This window comes from Nannobrachium achirus (assembly GCF_963921795.1).
Source record: "Nannobrachium achirus genome assembly, chromosome: 3".
NCBI lineage: Eukaryota > Metazoa > Chordata > Actinopteri > Myctophiformes > Myctophidae > Nannobrachium > Nannobrachium achirus.
This window is the reverse complement of record NC_137812.1, coordinates 1,931,110-1,948,497: the sequence shown is the minus strand read 5'-3', so window position 1 is coordinate 1,948,497 and position 17,388 is coordinate 1,931,110. Positions and strand designations below refer to the sequence as shown.

General features: G+C 38.1%; 1 protein-coding gene across 1 annotated transcript in view; it reads left to right on the top strand.

Annotated features, from left to right (window-relative positions):
• Nucleotides 1–17,388, top strand: part of LOC308281582 (protein NLRC3-like) — a gene marked incomplete at both ends in the record, with an annotated part of 55,968 nt that overhangs the window by 12,300 nt on the left and 26,280 nt on the right. Inside the window, one exon of the mRNA XM_080721808.1 lies at nt 14,959–16,729. Within this exon, the coding sequence (XP_080577934.1) occupies nt 14,959–16,729 (1,771 nt within the window). The remainder of the gene's footprint in view (nt 1–14,958; nt 16,730–17,388) is intronic.

Sequence of the window (17,388 nt, the reverse complement as noted above, 5' to 3'; positions counted from 1 at the left end):
AGTACTGTTTCACAAACTGGTCTTGCACAGGTATAACGATTCTCAAACCCATTGAACAGCTATATAAGAGTGCGCTTAAGGTATTCGATAGGAAACCCCGCTCATATCACCATTGTAATATTCTTCAGAGGTACCGTTTTTTGAGTTTCGCTAATTTTAAGGTATTTAAACAGGTCAGTATCATATATAAGACCCTAAATGGTCTATGCCCACCTCCCCTAAAGGAATTCATAAAAAGGAAGCCCGATAGAGGACTCAATACTAGAGCAATCACTAGAGGGGATTGCGAAGTACCGTACCGGGTAACCGCTTTTGGAAAAAACACCCTTTCAGTGCAGGGATGTTCAATCTGGAATGACCTACCTCTAACAATAAGAGACTGTTTGTCATTTCCATCCTTCAAGTTCAATCTAAAAAAATGGTTAGTTGACAATCAAACCTGTGACCATGTATAGTTTTAAGAGTACAGCCCATGTCATGTACGTATATTTTTAAACTTTTCTTTTCTAATGTAGGGTACTGTTAGTAATATGTGTTGTTTTTGTTGTTTTCTCTTGGTTGAGGAAAAATAGTATTTGTATGTATGTTCTTAGGCGCCCTCTCCTAATGTAGGGTTACTGTTTGTTGGTATGTATTGTTTTGTCTTCATGTGGGGACTACGGATGAAATTTAGCATTCTTGCTAATTCCGGCTTATTTACATTGCTTTCATGTAGTGTTCATTAATATGCATTGTCCCGTCTAAATAAACAAATAAAGTAAAGTAAAGTATGTTCTCTAGAGACTAGAAGCGGAGTGACAAAGTCCATGGAACGTAATGGGATAGCTCTGGCTGGCAGTGGCACCCCAGGCTAGTTTATCAAATGTGGAGCTTTGGTCTGCCTCGCTCTCCCTCCCGACCGCATCCACGGGTGTGTCGCATTAACGACGAGTAGTGTATTTTGTGATCATCGCACACGACGGCGACGCTGCCATTAACAAGCGAACTTCCCCAGTCAGGCAAGTCAGCACGCAATGCTATGGTGCGTGCATCAGAGACCAGTCCAGCAGTGTTTCTCAAACAGTTGTCCGTGGAACTTAGTAGCGCTGCGTGCATGCATGCATGCACAACACAGACATGCAGTGGCTCCGATACAGACAGACACACACACACGATCCTCTCACATTTGGAAAACATTAACGCTTAGAACGTTTTTGAACAAGCGATTAAAACATTTTTGGGGGAAAATCTTTAGAAAAATAAAAAATATATATATTTTTCGATTTTTCGACTCGATTTTTTCACATCCCTAATTTAACTCTTTTACTGCTTCGGACGTTCCCGTTCGCCCCAATTTTCAACCCAGCTTGTTGCCAATATGGCTCGTTATTTTATCCTTGTCTGATGACTGTAAGCTGATGAGAGTACAGTAAAAACATCTCCCGTAACGCTGCTCTCAAAAATCCACTGCAGGTCAACAATAATGGAGTCCCAAATCACTTCCTGGCTGTTTTCTGTGGATCTGTTCTAGAAAATGCATTCCTATGCTCTGAATGGATGGCAAGCGAAGCGGCCTAATCTTTGCATAAGGCTGCCCTCTGCACATATGAGCTTCCATTGTAAAACATATTAGTTTGAACATTATCAATAGATAATTTTCTATAACATCTCAAAGGTAAGCTGTGTTTTGCTGGCACCAGCTCTAATAAATAAATAATAACATCTGGCAGTAGGACAGTAATTAAGGAACGCTGTAGTAAAATACAATACCCCCTCTGCTTTCTCTTCAATGGTACAGCCGAGCTATCGCTGACGTGCTTCACAGAATTGTGGAACTTCAGTAGTCAGTGCTTGAATGAGCAGCACGGACTGGAGAGACGCTCTGGCCTCTACAGAAGACAAGAGTTTGTGCACAACAGATTTCATGACTAGAAAAGAAAATTTCCAAGAAATTTTAAGTGTGCCTGCAGCTCGCTAAGTCTGTGCAACCTTGTGTAGCGGTTGGTGTTAGCATTAGCGTTACATTTTTTAACATTAGCATTTTTTGCATAAGCTTTAACATTATGGTTCTTCATATGACACCACCCACAGCCATTTCGACTAATTAGTGGCGTTTTGGCGCATTTTCGGCCATTATCACGGGTCGCACTTTAACGACAGTTTTTTTTAGAAAAAAATGTTGTGAGAAAAAAAAAAATTTTTGAGAAAAAAAGTTTTTTGAGAAAAAAAAGGTTTTTGAGAAAAAAAAATTTTTTGAGAAAAAAAAATTGAGAAAAAAAAAATTTGAGAAAAAATTTTTTTTGAGAAAAAAAACATTTTTGAGAAAAAAAATGTTTTGAGAAAAAAAAAATTAAGAAAAAAAAATGTTGAGAAAAAAAAATTTGAGAAAAAAAAGTTTGAGAAAAAAAAAATTAGAAAAAAAAAATTGAGAAAAAAAAATTGAGAAAAAAATTTTTGAGAAAAAAAAAATTGAGAAAAAAACAAACTAGAAAAGAACATTTCTAAGAAATTTTAAGTGTGCCTGCAGCTCGCTAAGTCTGTGCAACGTTGTGTAGCGGTTGGTGTTAGCATTAGCGTTACATTTTTTAACATTACCATTTTTTGCATGAGCTTTAACATTATGGTGCTTCATATGAGACCACCCACATGTCTGTACAACAAACGGTTCACGAGATCAAGGGTCACTTCCTGTTTGGTGAGGGGCACTTCCTGTTTGGCGAAATATGCCCCAATTAAGGTTAAGCACTCTTAATCTTGTCATTTGACGCAACCCGCACGTCTGTACGACAAACGGTTCACGAGATCAAGGGTCACTTCCTGTTTGGTGAGGGGCACTTCCTGTTTGGCGAAATAGGCCCCAATGAAGGTTAAGGACTCTTAATCTTGTCATTTGACGCAACCCGCGCATCTGTACGACAAACGGTTCATGAGGTAAAGGGTCACTTCCTGTTTGGTGAGGGGCACTTCCTGTTTGGCGAAATAGGCCCTAATTAAGGTTAAGGACTCTTAATCAAGTCATTTGATGCCATCCACGCGTCTCTACGACAAACGGTTCACGAGGTAAAGGGTCACTTCCTGTTTGGTGAGGGGCACTTCCTGTTTGGCGAAATAGGCCCCAATTAAGGTCAAGGACTCTTAATCAAGTCATATGACGCAATCCGCACGTCTGTACGACAAACGGTTCATGAGATGTAGAGGCACTTCCTGTTTGGCGAAGGGCACTTCCTGTTACAGATGGGGCGGGGCTTAATCAATTACAGCTCATCCCTATTAGCCATCTAAGTACACACAGCAAGTTTCGAGACGGTACCATGCTGCAAACTGGAGATATAGCCGTTTAAAGCTCAGCCAATAGGAAGATAGGGGTGGGGCTTAATAGGGGCGGGGCTTAAGTAATACGTCCCTATTGGCCGTTTAAGTCCAGACACCAAGTTTCAAGACAGTACCATGCTGTGAACTGGAGTATTGGCTGTTTAAGCCCAGCCAATAGGAATACAGAGGGGGCGGGGCTTTATCAATTACAGCTCATCCCTATTGGTCGGAAAAAGACCAAAGTTGTGTGAGCATTTTACATTTTAAATGACGTTGCTAGGCAAAAGTATGGCAGAGTTATGTGGCGCCAAAGTTTCTGGGTTTTTTTCAGAGTCCCCCATTCAAAGTCAATGGGGTTTTTGGGCGTAGTTTTTTGCGAATTACGTCACCATGGTAACACGGATCGGAAAGAAAAGTAATAGCACACCATTCCCGGCCGAGCCGCACATTTTGATGTATATATTGCGGGGGTGGCGTAAATTGTGCAGCAGTTATTACGTGCCGAAATTTCCCCCATTCTAAGTCAATGGGGTTTTTGGGCGTCGTTTTTGGCGAATTACGTCGCAATGGTAACGCGGATCGGAAAGAAAAGTAATAGCACACCATTCCCGGCCGAGCCACACGTTTTGATGTATATAGTGGCGTAAATTGTGCGGCAGTTATTACGTGCAGAAATTTGTGGCGAAATAATTAACTAGAAAAGAAAATTTCTAAGAAATTTTAAGTGTGCCTGCAGCTCGCTAAGTCTGTGCAACCTTGTTTAGCGGTTGGTGTTAGCATTAGCGTTACATTTTTTAACATTAGCATTTTTTGCATAAGCTTTAACATTATGGTTCTTCATATGACACCACCCACATGTCTGTACGACAAACGGATCACGAGATAAACGGTCACTTGGAATGGTGTGCTATTAACTTTCTTTCCAATCCGCGTTACCATGGCGAATTTTTTTTGAGAAAAAAAAATTGAGAAAAAAAAACATTTTGAGAAAAAAATACTTTTTGAGAAAACATTTTTTTTGAGAAAAAAAAATTAAGAACAAAAAAAATTGAGAAAAAAAATTTTTTGAGAAAAAAAAATTGGAGAAAAAACAAATTTAAGAAAAAAAAATTTTGAGGAAAAAAAAATTTTGAGAAAAAAAAATGTTTGAGAAAAAAAAATGTGAGAAAAAAAAATTGAGAAAAAAAAATTTGAGAAAAAAAATTTTTTGAGAAAAAAAAATTTGAGAAAAAAAAAATTGAGAAAAAAAAAATTGAGAAAAAAAACATTTTGAGAAAAAAAAAATTGAGAAAAAAAAAATGTATGACACCAGCCGCGAGTCTGTACGACAAACGGTTCATGAGTTATAGGGGCACTTCCTGTTTGGCAAAGGGCACTTCCTGTTATAGAGGGGGCGGGGCTTAATCAATTACAGCTCATCCCTATTGGCTGGAAAAAGACCAAAGTTGTGTGTGCATTTTAAAGTTTAAATCACGTTGCTAGGCAAAAGTATGGCAGAGTTATGTGGCGCCAAAGTTTCTGTTTTTTTTTTCGGAGTCCCCCATTCAAAGTCAATGGGGGTTTTTGAGCGTAGTTTTTTGCGAATTACGTTGCCATGGTTACGCGGATCGGAAAGAAAAGTAATAGCACACCATTCCCGGCCGAGCCGCACATTTTGATGTATATATTGCGGGGGTGGCGTAAATCGTGCGGCAGTTATTACGTGCCGAAGTTTCCCCCATTCTAAGTCAATGGGGTTTTTTGGCGTTGTTTTTTGCGAATTACGTCGCAATGGTAACGCGGATCGGAAAGAAAAGTAATAGCACCCCATTCCCGGCCGAGCCGCACGTTTTGATGTATATATTGCGGCGGTGGCGTAAATCGTGCGGCACTTATTACGTGCCGAAATTTTGTGAAGTGATTATTATTATTATTACTAGAAAAGAAAATTTCTAAGAAATTTTAAGTGTGCCTGCAGCTCGCTAAGTCTGTGCAACCTTGTGTAGCGGTTGGTGTTAGCATTAGCGTTATTAACATTAGCATTTTTTTGCATAAACGTTAACATTATTGTTCTTCATATGACACCACCCATGTCTGTACGACAAACGGTTCACGAGAAAACGGGTCACTTCCTGTTTGGTGAGGGGCACTTCCTGTTTGGCGACATAGGCCCCAATTAAGTTTAAGGACTCTTAATCTTGTCATTTGACGCAACCCGCGTGTCTGTATGACAAACGGTTCACGAGATCAAGGGTCACTTCCTGTTTGGTGAGGGGCACTTCCTGTTTGGCGAAATAGGCCCCAATTAAGGTCATGGACGATTAATGAATTAAAGCTGCAAGCAGCGATGACCGGGCCCTCGCAGCTCTACCCACGTCACAAGGCCAGCAGCCAATCAGAAACCAAACAGGAAGTCAGCCATTTCGACTAATTAGTGGCGTTTTGGCGCATTTTTGGCCGTTATCACGGGTCGCACTTTAACGACAGTTTTGTGAGAAAAAAAAAAGTTTTTTGATTTTTTGAGGAAAAAAAAATTGAGAAAAAAAAATTTGAGAAAAAAAAATTTTAGAAAAAAAAATTGAGAAAAAAAAAATTGAGAAAAAAAAATTTTTGAGAAAAAAAAATTGAGAAAAAAAAAGTTTTTTGAGAAAAAAAAAGTTTTTTGAGAAAAAAAACATTTTTTTGAGGAAAAAAAAATTTTGAGAAAAAAAATTTGAGAAAAAAAAAATTGAGAAAAAAAATTTTTGAGAAAAAAAAATTTTGAGAAAAAAAATTTTGAGAAAAAAAAAATTTGAGAAAAAAAATTTTTGAGAAAAAAAATTTTTGAGAAAAAAAAATTTGAGAAAAAAAAATTTTTGAGAAAAAAAAAATTTTGAGAAAAAAAAATTTGAGAAAAAAAAATTTGAGAAAAAAAAAATTTGAGAAAAAAAAATTTTTGAGAAAAAAAAAATTTTGAGAAAAAAAAAATTTTGAGAAAAAAAAATTTGAGAAAAAAAAAAAAATATGACACCAGCCGCGAGTCTGTACGACAAACGGTTCATGAGTTATAGAGGCACTTCCTGTTACAGAGGGGGCGGGGCTTAATCAATTACAGCTCATCCCTATTGGCCGGAAAAAGACCAAAGTTGTGTGTGCATTTTAAAGTTTAAATCACGTTGCTAGGCAAAAGTATGGCAGAGTTATGTGGCGCCAAAGTTTCTGGTTTTTTTTCGGAGTCCCCCATTCTAAGTCAATGGGGTTTTTGGGCGTCGTTTTTTGCGAATTACATCGCAATCGTATCGCGGATCGGAAAGAAAAGTAATAGCACACCATTCCCGGCCGAGCCGCACGTTTTGATGTGTATATTGCGGGGGTGGCGTAAATCGTGCGGCAGTTATTACGTGCCGAAATTTCCCCCATTCTAAGTGAATGGGGTTTTTTGGCGTCGTTTTTTGCGAATTACGTCGCAATGGTAACGCGGATCGGAAAGAAAAGTAATAGCACCCCATTCCCGGCCGAGCCGCACGTTTTGATGTATATATTGCGGGGGTGGTGTAAATCGTGCGGCAGTTATTACGCGCCGAAATTTGCCAGAACATGACTGACTTAAGTATGGCGGATTACAATAAGTGTTTTGCCATTGCATTGCATGGCAGGCACACTTAACTAGAAAAGAAAATTTCCAAGAAATTTTAAGTGTGCCTGCAGCTCGCTAAGTCTGTGCAACCTTGTGTAGCGGTTGGTGTTAGCATTAGCGTTACGTTTTTTAACATTAGCATTTTTTGCATAAGCTTTAACATTATGGTTCTTCATGACACCAACCACAGCCATTTCGACTAATTAGTGGCGTTTTGGCGCATTTTTGGCCGTTATCACGGGTCGCACTTTAACGACAGTTTTTTGGAGAAAAAATTGTTTTGTGAGGGAAAAAAAGTTTTTTGAGAAAAAAAAAAGTTTTTTGAGAAAAAAAATTTTTTGAGCAAAAAAATTTTTTTGAGAAAAAAAAAATTTTGAGAAAAAAAATTTTTTGAGAAAAAAAAATTCTGAGAAAAAAAAATTGAGAAAAAAAAAATTTAGAAAAAAAAATTTGAGAAAAAAATTTTGAGAAAAAAAAATTGAGAAAAAAAAAATTGAGAAAAAAAAGATTTTGAGAAAAAAAATTTGAGAAAAAAAAATTTGAGAAAAAAAAAAATTTGAGAAAAAAAAAATTTGAGAAAAAAAAAATTGAGAAAAAAAAAATTATGACACCAGCTGCGAGTCTGTAAGACAAACGGTTCATGAGTTATAGAGGCACTTCCTGTTTGGCGAAGGACACTTCCTGTTACAGAGGGGGCGGGGCTTAATCAATTACAGCTCATCCCTATTGGCCGGAAAAAGACCAAAGTTGTGTGTGCATTTTAAAGTTTAAATCACGTTGCTAGGCAAAAGTATGGCAGAGTTATGTGGCGCCAAAGTTTCTGGGTTTTTTTCGGAGTCCCCCATTCTAAGTCAATGGGGTTTTTGGGCGTCGTTTTTTGCAAATTACGTCGCAATCGTATCGCGGATCGGAAAGAAAAGTAATAGCACACCATTCCCGGCCGAGCCGCACATTTTGATGTATATATTGCGGGGTGGCGTAAATTGTGCGACAGTTATTACGTGCCGAAGTTTCCCCCATTCTAAGTCAATGGGGTTTTTTGGCGTCGTTTTTTGCGAATTACGTCGCAATGGTAACGCGGATCGGAAAGAAAAGTAATAGCACACCATTCCCGGCCGAGCCGCACGTTTTGATGTATATATTGCGGCGGTGGCGTAAATTGTGCGGCAGTTATTACGAGCAGAAATTTGCAAGAACATGACTGACTTACCGACTTAAGTATGGCGGATTACAATAAGTGTTCTGCTATTGCATAGCAGGCACACTTAATTATTATATAAGTATGGCGGATTACAATAAGTGTTTTGCCATTGCTTTGCATGGCAGGCACACTTAATTAATGACTTAAAGGAGCTATAGTCAACTTTTTCATTGTAGGTGTACATCCTAGTCTACAGACTAGGATGTAAACAAAGTACGGGCCCTGTAAATGTAAACAAAGGGCCAAAATGATTATTAAGTGTGCCTGCCATGCAACGCAATGGCAAAACACTTATTGTAATCCGCCATACTTAATGATAATAATAATGACGCCACAAATTTGGTGCGGTAATAACTGCCGCACAATTTACGCCACCGCCGCAACATATACATCAAAACGTGCGGCTCGGCCGGGAATGGTGTGCTATTACTTTTCTTTCCGATCCGCGTTACCATTGCGACGTAATTCGCAAAAAACGACGCTCAAAAACCCCATTGACTTAGAATGGGGGAAATTTCGGCACATAATAACTGCCGCACAATTTACGCCACCCCCGCAATATATACATCAAAATGTGCGGCTCGGCCGGGAATGGTGTGCTATTACTTTTCTTTCCGATCCGCGATACGATTGCGATGTAATTCGCAAAAAACGATGCCCAAAAGCCCCATTGACTTAGAATGGGGGACTCCGAAAAAAACCCAGAAACTTTGGCGCCACATAACTCTACCATACTTTTTCCTAGCAACGTGATTTAAACTTTAAAATGCACACACAACTTTGGTCTTTTTCCGGCCAATAGGGATGAGCTGTAATTGATTAAGTCCCGCCCCCTCTATAACAGGAAGTGCCCTTCACCAAACAGGAAGTGCCTCTATAACTCATGAACCGTTTGTCGTACAGACTCGCGGCTGGTGTCATACATTTATTTTTTTCTCAATTTTTTTTTTCTCAATTTTTTTTTTCTCAAAAATTTTTTTTTCTCAATTTTTTTTTTCTCAATTTTTTTTTTCTCAATTTATTTTTTCTCAAAAATCTTTTTCTCACATTTTTTTTTCTCAAAATTTTTTTTTCTCAAAAAATTGACGCGGGTTGCGTCAAATGAAATAACGCTAATGCTAACACCAACCGCTACACAAGGTTGCACAGACTTAGCGAGCTGCAGGCACACTTAAAATTTCTTAGAAATTTTCTCTTCTAGTTTTATCATTAGTTTACGCTTTTTGTGGTCATTTTTTAATTGAAACACATATATGAAGCTTATTTTTTTATACAATATTTTCGAAACATTATTTTTATTTTAGCATCCGTTTTTCAAGAAAAAGTTGACTATAGCTCCTTTAAGTATGGCGGATTACAATAAGTGTTTTGCCATTGCGTTGCATGGCAGGCACACTTAATTAAGTGTGCCTGCCATACAATGACAAAACACTTATTGTAATCCGTCATACTTAAGTCAGTCAGTAAGTAAGTAAGTAAGTAAGTAAGTCATGTTCTTGCAAATTTCTGCTCGTAATAACTGCCGCACAATTTACGCCACCCACGCAATATATACATCAAAACGTGCGGCTCGGCCGGGAATGGTGTGCTATTACTTTTCTAAGAGAAAAGTTGTATCGTTTAATTGATATTAATTTATTAGTGAATTAATTTTACCCATTGACTTATAATGGGAATCGCAAAAACTCACATTCAATATTTTTTTTCTCGCAAACCATAGGGGCTACAGTTTCAAAACTTGGAGAGGAGATTTATAATGATATCAAGGATTAAGGCGAGACACTACAGGTGAATAGGGTAAAAAAAATAACTAATAGCTACAAATATGAAACTTTTCCAGTTGATTACTTACATCAAGACTAAGATTTTTTGAATTACAAGTTTTCTGAAATGATATGTTTAGATATGCAAATGAGGCATTATATGCGCTAATAATGCCTAATTTGCATACTTTTTAGGTACATAAATCTGAAGATTGGATAATGCCAGGTTCAAAATTATTGTTTCCCTTTCTTAACATATTAGAGACAAAAAAGATTACAGAGGGGATTTTGGATATCTCTTTTTATCACTCCATAAATCATAAAATAGTGTCAACAGTCATAAAAAACCCATTTTCGCCATGTTTTTTGTGATATAATGTGATGTAAGTCAGACTCTGAATGATATATCAACAAACCCCTCTGTAAATATCTTCAGGATATAGATAAGAATAAAACTGGAAGGTTTGGTGTATGTGGGTGCAACTGAAGTGGAGATTTATGTACTTAAGTATGAGGAAAAACACATTTTGGGAAATGGCCTTTAAAGATTGGACACACCCCCATCCTATTCAAACCAATTGTAACTTCAAACTCCATTTTAATCATGTTAGATTCATCAAAAACACCTGTCCTCGGTTCTGGTGACTCATACTGCCCTCCTAATACGTGAGGGGGCCATGTTTCTTTGATTCATCTTTTATTTATTTTTTATTGTCTATATATATATATATTTTGTAAAATATGTATGAAAACAAATGCTGTTAACTCGGCACTTTCACGTATGAAATGAACATCTATATGTGTATTTTGAACATTAATTTTGCATTTGTTTGAAAGAAGGCATGTTCAGGAAGCAAAATAGTAAAAAATCTAATTTTTTTACATTTTGATTTTTTACATGTTTTCACCTGCCATGTCTCCCCTTAAATAAACAATAATTCCGTCAGTTGGCCTCATGGTGGCGCTATAACAGTCCACTTTACCTTTCGGCCTGTAACTCTTGAACCGTGGGTCGTGAAATGAAAATTCCTTTTTCCCTGGATTCCTTGGGTCATGACGCATCTCCTCATATAGGCCACGCCCATTTGCGTCAGGATAGATTTTACGCCATTTTGAATTTTCTTCAAAACACACTTTTTGCTCCTTTTCCTACATATTTTCTCCAAATGTCACAAAAATCGATACACACGATCTATGGACTCATGCAATAAACATATTTAAACGATATTTTGATAGTCCATACCGTTCTTCCGTAACAAGGTTCCAAAGTTAGCGGGAGGAGCCCGTTTTGTAAGAAGTAGCCATAAATCACAAACGAAACATCCAGTCAACACCAAATTTTAACCACAAGTGGGGGGCGCTATACTGAACATATACCCAAAAGCATTTCCACTTCGACCCATAGGGGGCACCACAAACGCGCAAAACGTAACCGCTAATGCTAATGCTAACAAATGCTAATGCTAACACATGCTAATGCTAACAAATATGCTACTGTTAACATATACAAGGTTGCACACACTTAGCGAGCTGCAGGCACACTTAAAATTTCTTAGAAATTTTATTTTCTAGTTACCGTATTTAATCGGATCGTATGAGCATTTAACTGCACAATCCTCAGTCTTGAACATTATTGGGGTTGTGTTGTGTGTCCCGCTGTGCGAGAGACCTGCGAGAGACCCATTCACACTACAATACATGTGCACACATAGACATCAAAGGAGGCTTGAGCCCCTGCCCTTTTATCCTTCTGTAAAAAGTGCCCTCTCCAGACCATGAATGCAGTTTTTACTATGGTGAAAGAAATGCAAACGCCCTTTTGCGTGCCATACCTCAACACAGTTCCTGAACTTGAATGCAGCATCTTAGGTTGAAAGAATTGCCCTCTTTTAGAAATGTCAGCCCCTGCCTCTCTAACATTCTCTGCACGTCCATGGCACACAGCCGCACGCTAAATTCTATCTATATTAGTGAAGTCAACGATTCAGAAATACTTGAAATAGTACATCAGTTCAATGATAAAAAATCTGCTGATTGGTTAGAAATAGACATGTCATTAGTTAAAAATATCATGGGTAATATAGTAAAACCTTTTACCTATATATGCAATCAATCCTTCCAAACAGGTACATTTCCTAACAAAATGAAAACTGCCAAAGTAATTCCCATTCATAAAAACGGAGATAGACATCACTTCAACAATTATAGACCAATTTCCCTGCTGTCACAATTCTCTTAAATAATAGAAAAACTATTTGTAAAAAGACTTGATCAATTTATAGAAAAAAATAATCTGTTAAGTAACCAGCAATATGGCTTCAGAGGAAATAGGTCCACTTCGATGGCTGTGATGAATTTAGTGGAGGATATTTCTACGGCTATTGAAAATGGGGAATACACTGTGGGGGTGTTTATTGATCTGAAGAAAGCCTTCAACACCATAGATCACAACCTATTGAATAAGTTAGAGAGATATGGTGTCAGGGGAATAGCTAACTCATGGATTAAGAGCTACTTATCTGATAGATATCAATATGTTCAACTAAATAATATAAAATCTGAATTGGAAAAGGTCACCTACGGCGTACCACAAGGTTCCGTTTTGGGTCCAAAATTATTTATACTATACATAAATGATATTTGTAAAGTGTCGGCTGTTCTAAAATATGTTCTATTTGCTGATGATACCAATCTGTATTGCTCTGGGGAGAATTTGGGACAGCTTTTGAATGCAATGGAAGGGGAATTGAATAACTTGAAGACATGGTTTGACAGGAATACATTATCGTTAAATCTAGCTAAAACTAATTACATGATTTTTGGCACAAGAAGAATAGATGAACAAGCAACAATTAAAATAAGAGGTATGGAAATAGAAAGAGTACATGAAAATAAGTTCTTGGGGGTAATAATTGATGATAAGCTATGCTGGAAATCACATATAAATAATGTTAAATCAAAAATGTCTAAAATTATAGCTATATTAAATAAAACAAAATATATATTATGTCAAAAATCATTATATCTGCTCTATTGTTCACTCATAGTTCCATACATTACTTATTGTGTGGAGGTATGGGGAAATGCTTATAAAACAAATACAACCCCCATTTTCTTATTGCAGAAGAGAGCTTTAAGAATAATAAATAGATCAGATTATTATGAACCCACAAATAAACTCTTTATTAAATATAATACATTGAAATTCCATGATATAGTAGCATTGAAAACAGTTTTATTGGCATTTAAGGCACAACAGAAGATACTTCCATTCTGCATTCTTAAGTTCTTCCAAAAGAAAGAAAATCGATATGAGCTGAGGGGCAAATTCAATTTTGAGGTAAAAACAGCTAGAACAAATGTTAAAAAAAGATGTGCTTCGGTTATGGCAAAAGAATTATGGATACATTGTGATAACAACCTAAAAACATGCAGTTCTATCTTTATGTTTAAGAAATCCTTTAAAATGAATACAGTAAATCAATACAAAACTCTATTATGAATTGGAAATCTATATTTTAGTAAATGAATTCCAACTTTATGTTATCGTTGTGTTTTTTTTTTTTTTTTTTTTGTATATTGTTTGCTTTTATGCAACACGGTAATAGATGTTGATATAAGTAGTTTATAAGTAGATTTGTAAAAAGGGTAGGCACTATAAGCTAAGGCTTACACCTTTTCGGTCCAAATTTGTGTTTCTTTTTCTTTATTTTAATCTGTTTTGTTTTAATGTTTTTAACATTGTACATACTTTAAGACCGAAATAAAAATCATTCATTCATTCATTCATTCATTCACACGTAGCAGCAGCAGGCAACAGCCTGCGTCGCAGATACAACAAATCTACAGATCCACCACCCACAGCAATACGCCGAACTGGGAAATATAACGGCAGTAGACAGTCCAACAGCAGCTGGTCTAGCCCGTCAACGCGGTGCGTTCTGAGCTTGTAGATCTGCTATTTTCAGAGCGCAACACCCAAACGGAACTGGGTTGATCTCTTTTCCACTAGTCCCTCTCTAACAATTTAATATTTCTTGATTTTCAAAAAGCAATTAAATTGATTGATACTTTTCTTCATTTAGCAATACAGTATGTGGATTATCAAAGCTCATACTATCATAGTGGTATACATTACATATAGCCTAATGAAGGGGGGAAAATAGACAATATATTCGTCAATCGCAATTGTTTTGTATGACGATTCATCGTCTCCAGAATGTCCTAACCGTGACAGCCCTAACTATAAGTTAAGGTTTTTGGCATAATTTTACTTTGGTAAATGTCATGTTTTTAGGGGGGGGTCAATCTTTTTTTTTTTTTTATGCCTGGGGAGGGTCATTGATTTTCCCTCCAATTGAGAGGGAGGGTCATGGCATTTTATATCAGGGCTTATACATTTGCTCCTATAAAGCCCTTAAATAAAAACGAGAGCTCCCTTAGCTGGTTTGGCAGAAAGTGTGGAGTTAGGAGGTTTTGTCCCAAGCACTTTTTACTACTTTCCATTGGTTCAATATTATTTTAACCAAAACTCAGATGTAAAGGGTGTTCAGTAGCTTTGATTTAATCCTAAAAATCAAAAACATGAAAAAATGGAGTTAAGAGGTTTTGGCCAGACAGTGAAGTTGTTCAGTAACTTGTTACTGCCCAACACTGCACATACAGTATATCATATAAGTGTATGATATAGTCATATCTCCTTCTAACCCAACACTGCACATACATCATATAAGTGTATTATAAAGTCATATCTACTTTTTGTCCACAGAGAGAGGACTTCCCGTCAAACCACATACAGTATATCATATAAGTGTATGATATAGTCATATCTCCTTCTAACCCAACACTGCACATACATCATATAAGTGTATTATAAAGTCATATCTACTTTTTGTCCACAGAGAGAGGACTTCCCGTCAAACCACAAGAAGTGGACAAAGTAAGACTGGACACAGTTTGGAATAATTATAATTTTTACTGACATGCATAATGACAGAAGCCATAGTCTGGAGGGCATTTCATTAATAATATTCATACACAGCTGTAAGAATGTAAAGTTATGAATGAAGCTGAATGTTTAAAATGTCTTCATTGTCTTCTCATAGCAGGTGTCAGTCCGCAGGAGGATTTAAAGGCTTATAAGGTCCGTTTGAACCGTCTTGATCGTGTGACATACGTCACTGAAGTGCCCTCCCTCACCAGCATCTACACAGAGCTCCACATCTCAGTGGGAGAGAGTGAAGGGGTTAATACCCAACATGAGGTCTGGCAGCTTGAGACAGCTTCCAAGAAGAAGACCGTCCATGACGAACCAATCAAATGCAGTGACATCTTTAAGCCCCTCCTTCTTGGCAGAAACAAACCCATCAGAAGAGTTCTGACCAAGGGCATCGCTGGCATTGGAAAAACCTTCTCTGTGTGTAAGTTGACTCTGGACTGGGCAAGGGGTTTGGAAAACCAAGATGTCATTCTCCTGGTTCCCTTCTCATTCCGGGAGCTGAACCTGGTCAGAGATGAGCAGCACAGTCTTCTCTCACTGATCCATCGTTTCCACCCAGAATTAAAGAAGGTCACAGCAGAGCAGCTCTCTGCCTGGAAGGTTGGCCTCATTTTTGATGGTCTGGATGAAAGCAGGTTTCGGCTGAAATTCCAAGATAATGACATTGTTTCTGATGTCACAGTGAAATCATCAGTGGATTTGCTGTTGACAAACCTCATTGAAGGGAATCTGCTCCCCTCAGCCCTCCTCTGGATAACTACCAGACCTGCAGCAGCCAATCAGATTCCCCCTGATCATATTGACCTGGTGACAGAAGTACGAGGGTTCACAGACCCCCAGAAGGAGGAGTTCTTCAGGAAGAGATTCAGTGATGAGAAGCTGGCCAGCAAAATCATCTCACACATGAAGACATCAAGGAGCCTCCACATCATGTGTCACATCCCAGTCTTCTGTTCGATCACCGCTACCGTTCTGGAGGACATGTTGAAGACAGACGAGAGAGAACAGCTGCCCAAGACCCAGACTGCGATGTACAGCCACTTCCTGTCGGTCCAGACAAAGAGGAAGAATCTGAAGTATGCTGAGAGTCATGATGTGAATCAACAGCAGCTCACTAAGAAGGACAGGAAGTTACTTCTGAAGCTGGGCAGGCTGGCGTTTGAACATCTGGAGAAAGGCAGTGTCATGTTCTACCGAGAAGACCTGGAAGAGTTTGGTCTTAATGTGAAAGACGCCTCGCTGTACTCAGGACTGTGCACAGAGATCTTCAAGAGAGAGAGTGTGAGCTTCCAGAGAAAGGTCTACAGCTTTGTTCATCTAAGCATCCAGGAGTTTCTGGCTGCAGTCTACCTGTCCCACTGTTTCACACAGAAGAACTGGGCGGTACTGAAGACATTCGGGGTAGACTGGTACCATGGCGTGGATGAATTCCTGTGGCGAGTCATGGTAAAATCCCAGGAGAGTAAAAATGGCCACCTGGACCTCTTTGTCCGCTTCCTTCATGGCCTCTTATTGGAGTCCAACCAGAGTCTGTTAGGAGGCCTGCTGGGTCAGAAAAAACACAGTCAAGAGAGCATCCAGAAAGTCATCAACAACCTGAAGAAGATGACCACTAGAGATCACCCTCCTGAGAAAATGATCAACATCTTCCACTGTTTGATGGAGATGAACGACCACTCAGTATTTCAGGAGATCCAACAGTACCTGGAGTCAGGGGACAGATCAAAGACCAAACTGTCTCCATCCCAGTGTTCAGCTCTGTCCTTCATGCTGCAGATGTCAGAGGAGGTTCAGGATGAGTTCAACCTGGACAAATTCAAGACATCAGAGGAGGGGCGACGGAGACTGATTCAAGCTGTGAGGAACTGCAGAAAGGCTCGGTTAGTATTCATGTGAATAGAAAACATACTAGAATAGAGTAAATCTACCTTCACACCACTACACTATAACTAGAAAAGATGGTTAACATAAAACATTGGTTCTAAAAGTGTAGTCCGGGGTCCCCAGCTAAATAAGGAATGGAGAAAAAACCTTAATTTCATTTTATACTGTAGATATTCAAAAATAGTCGATCTACAAGCTCATTAACCATTAATCTGACCTAATGGTGGCGCTAGAAGAAAGACAGGGTCATCCCCTGTGGAGCATGAAGGTTCAGTTTTTATTTTTATTATTCTTTTCAATATATGTTGTTGTTTACAATGTTTATGTAGGCTCTCAATGTGCAACTTATTGTGAGCTTGTAGATCTGCTATTTTAGCTGAATTTTCAGCCCAGAATAGGGTCAAAGGCCATATGGTGGCATTTTACCTTACACCATTTCTAGCTAGATAGAAGATCTCTTAGTTAACTTCATAGACAGTGAATGTGGTCTCATCGGTTTGATTTTACTCTATACAAATAAAAACTAAGACAAATAAGTAACATTATCTCAGGTAGCTGATCTACAAGCTCACATCACATTGCTGCCATGCATTGCTACCAATTGTGACTGGACACGGCTGACGGCTAGTCATTGATATTTTTTTCATTTTCATTT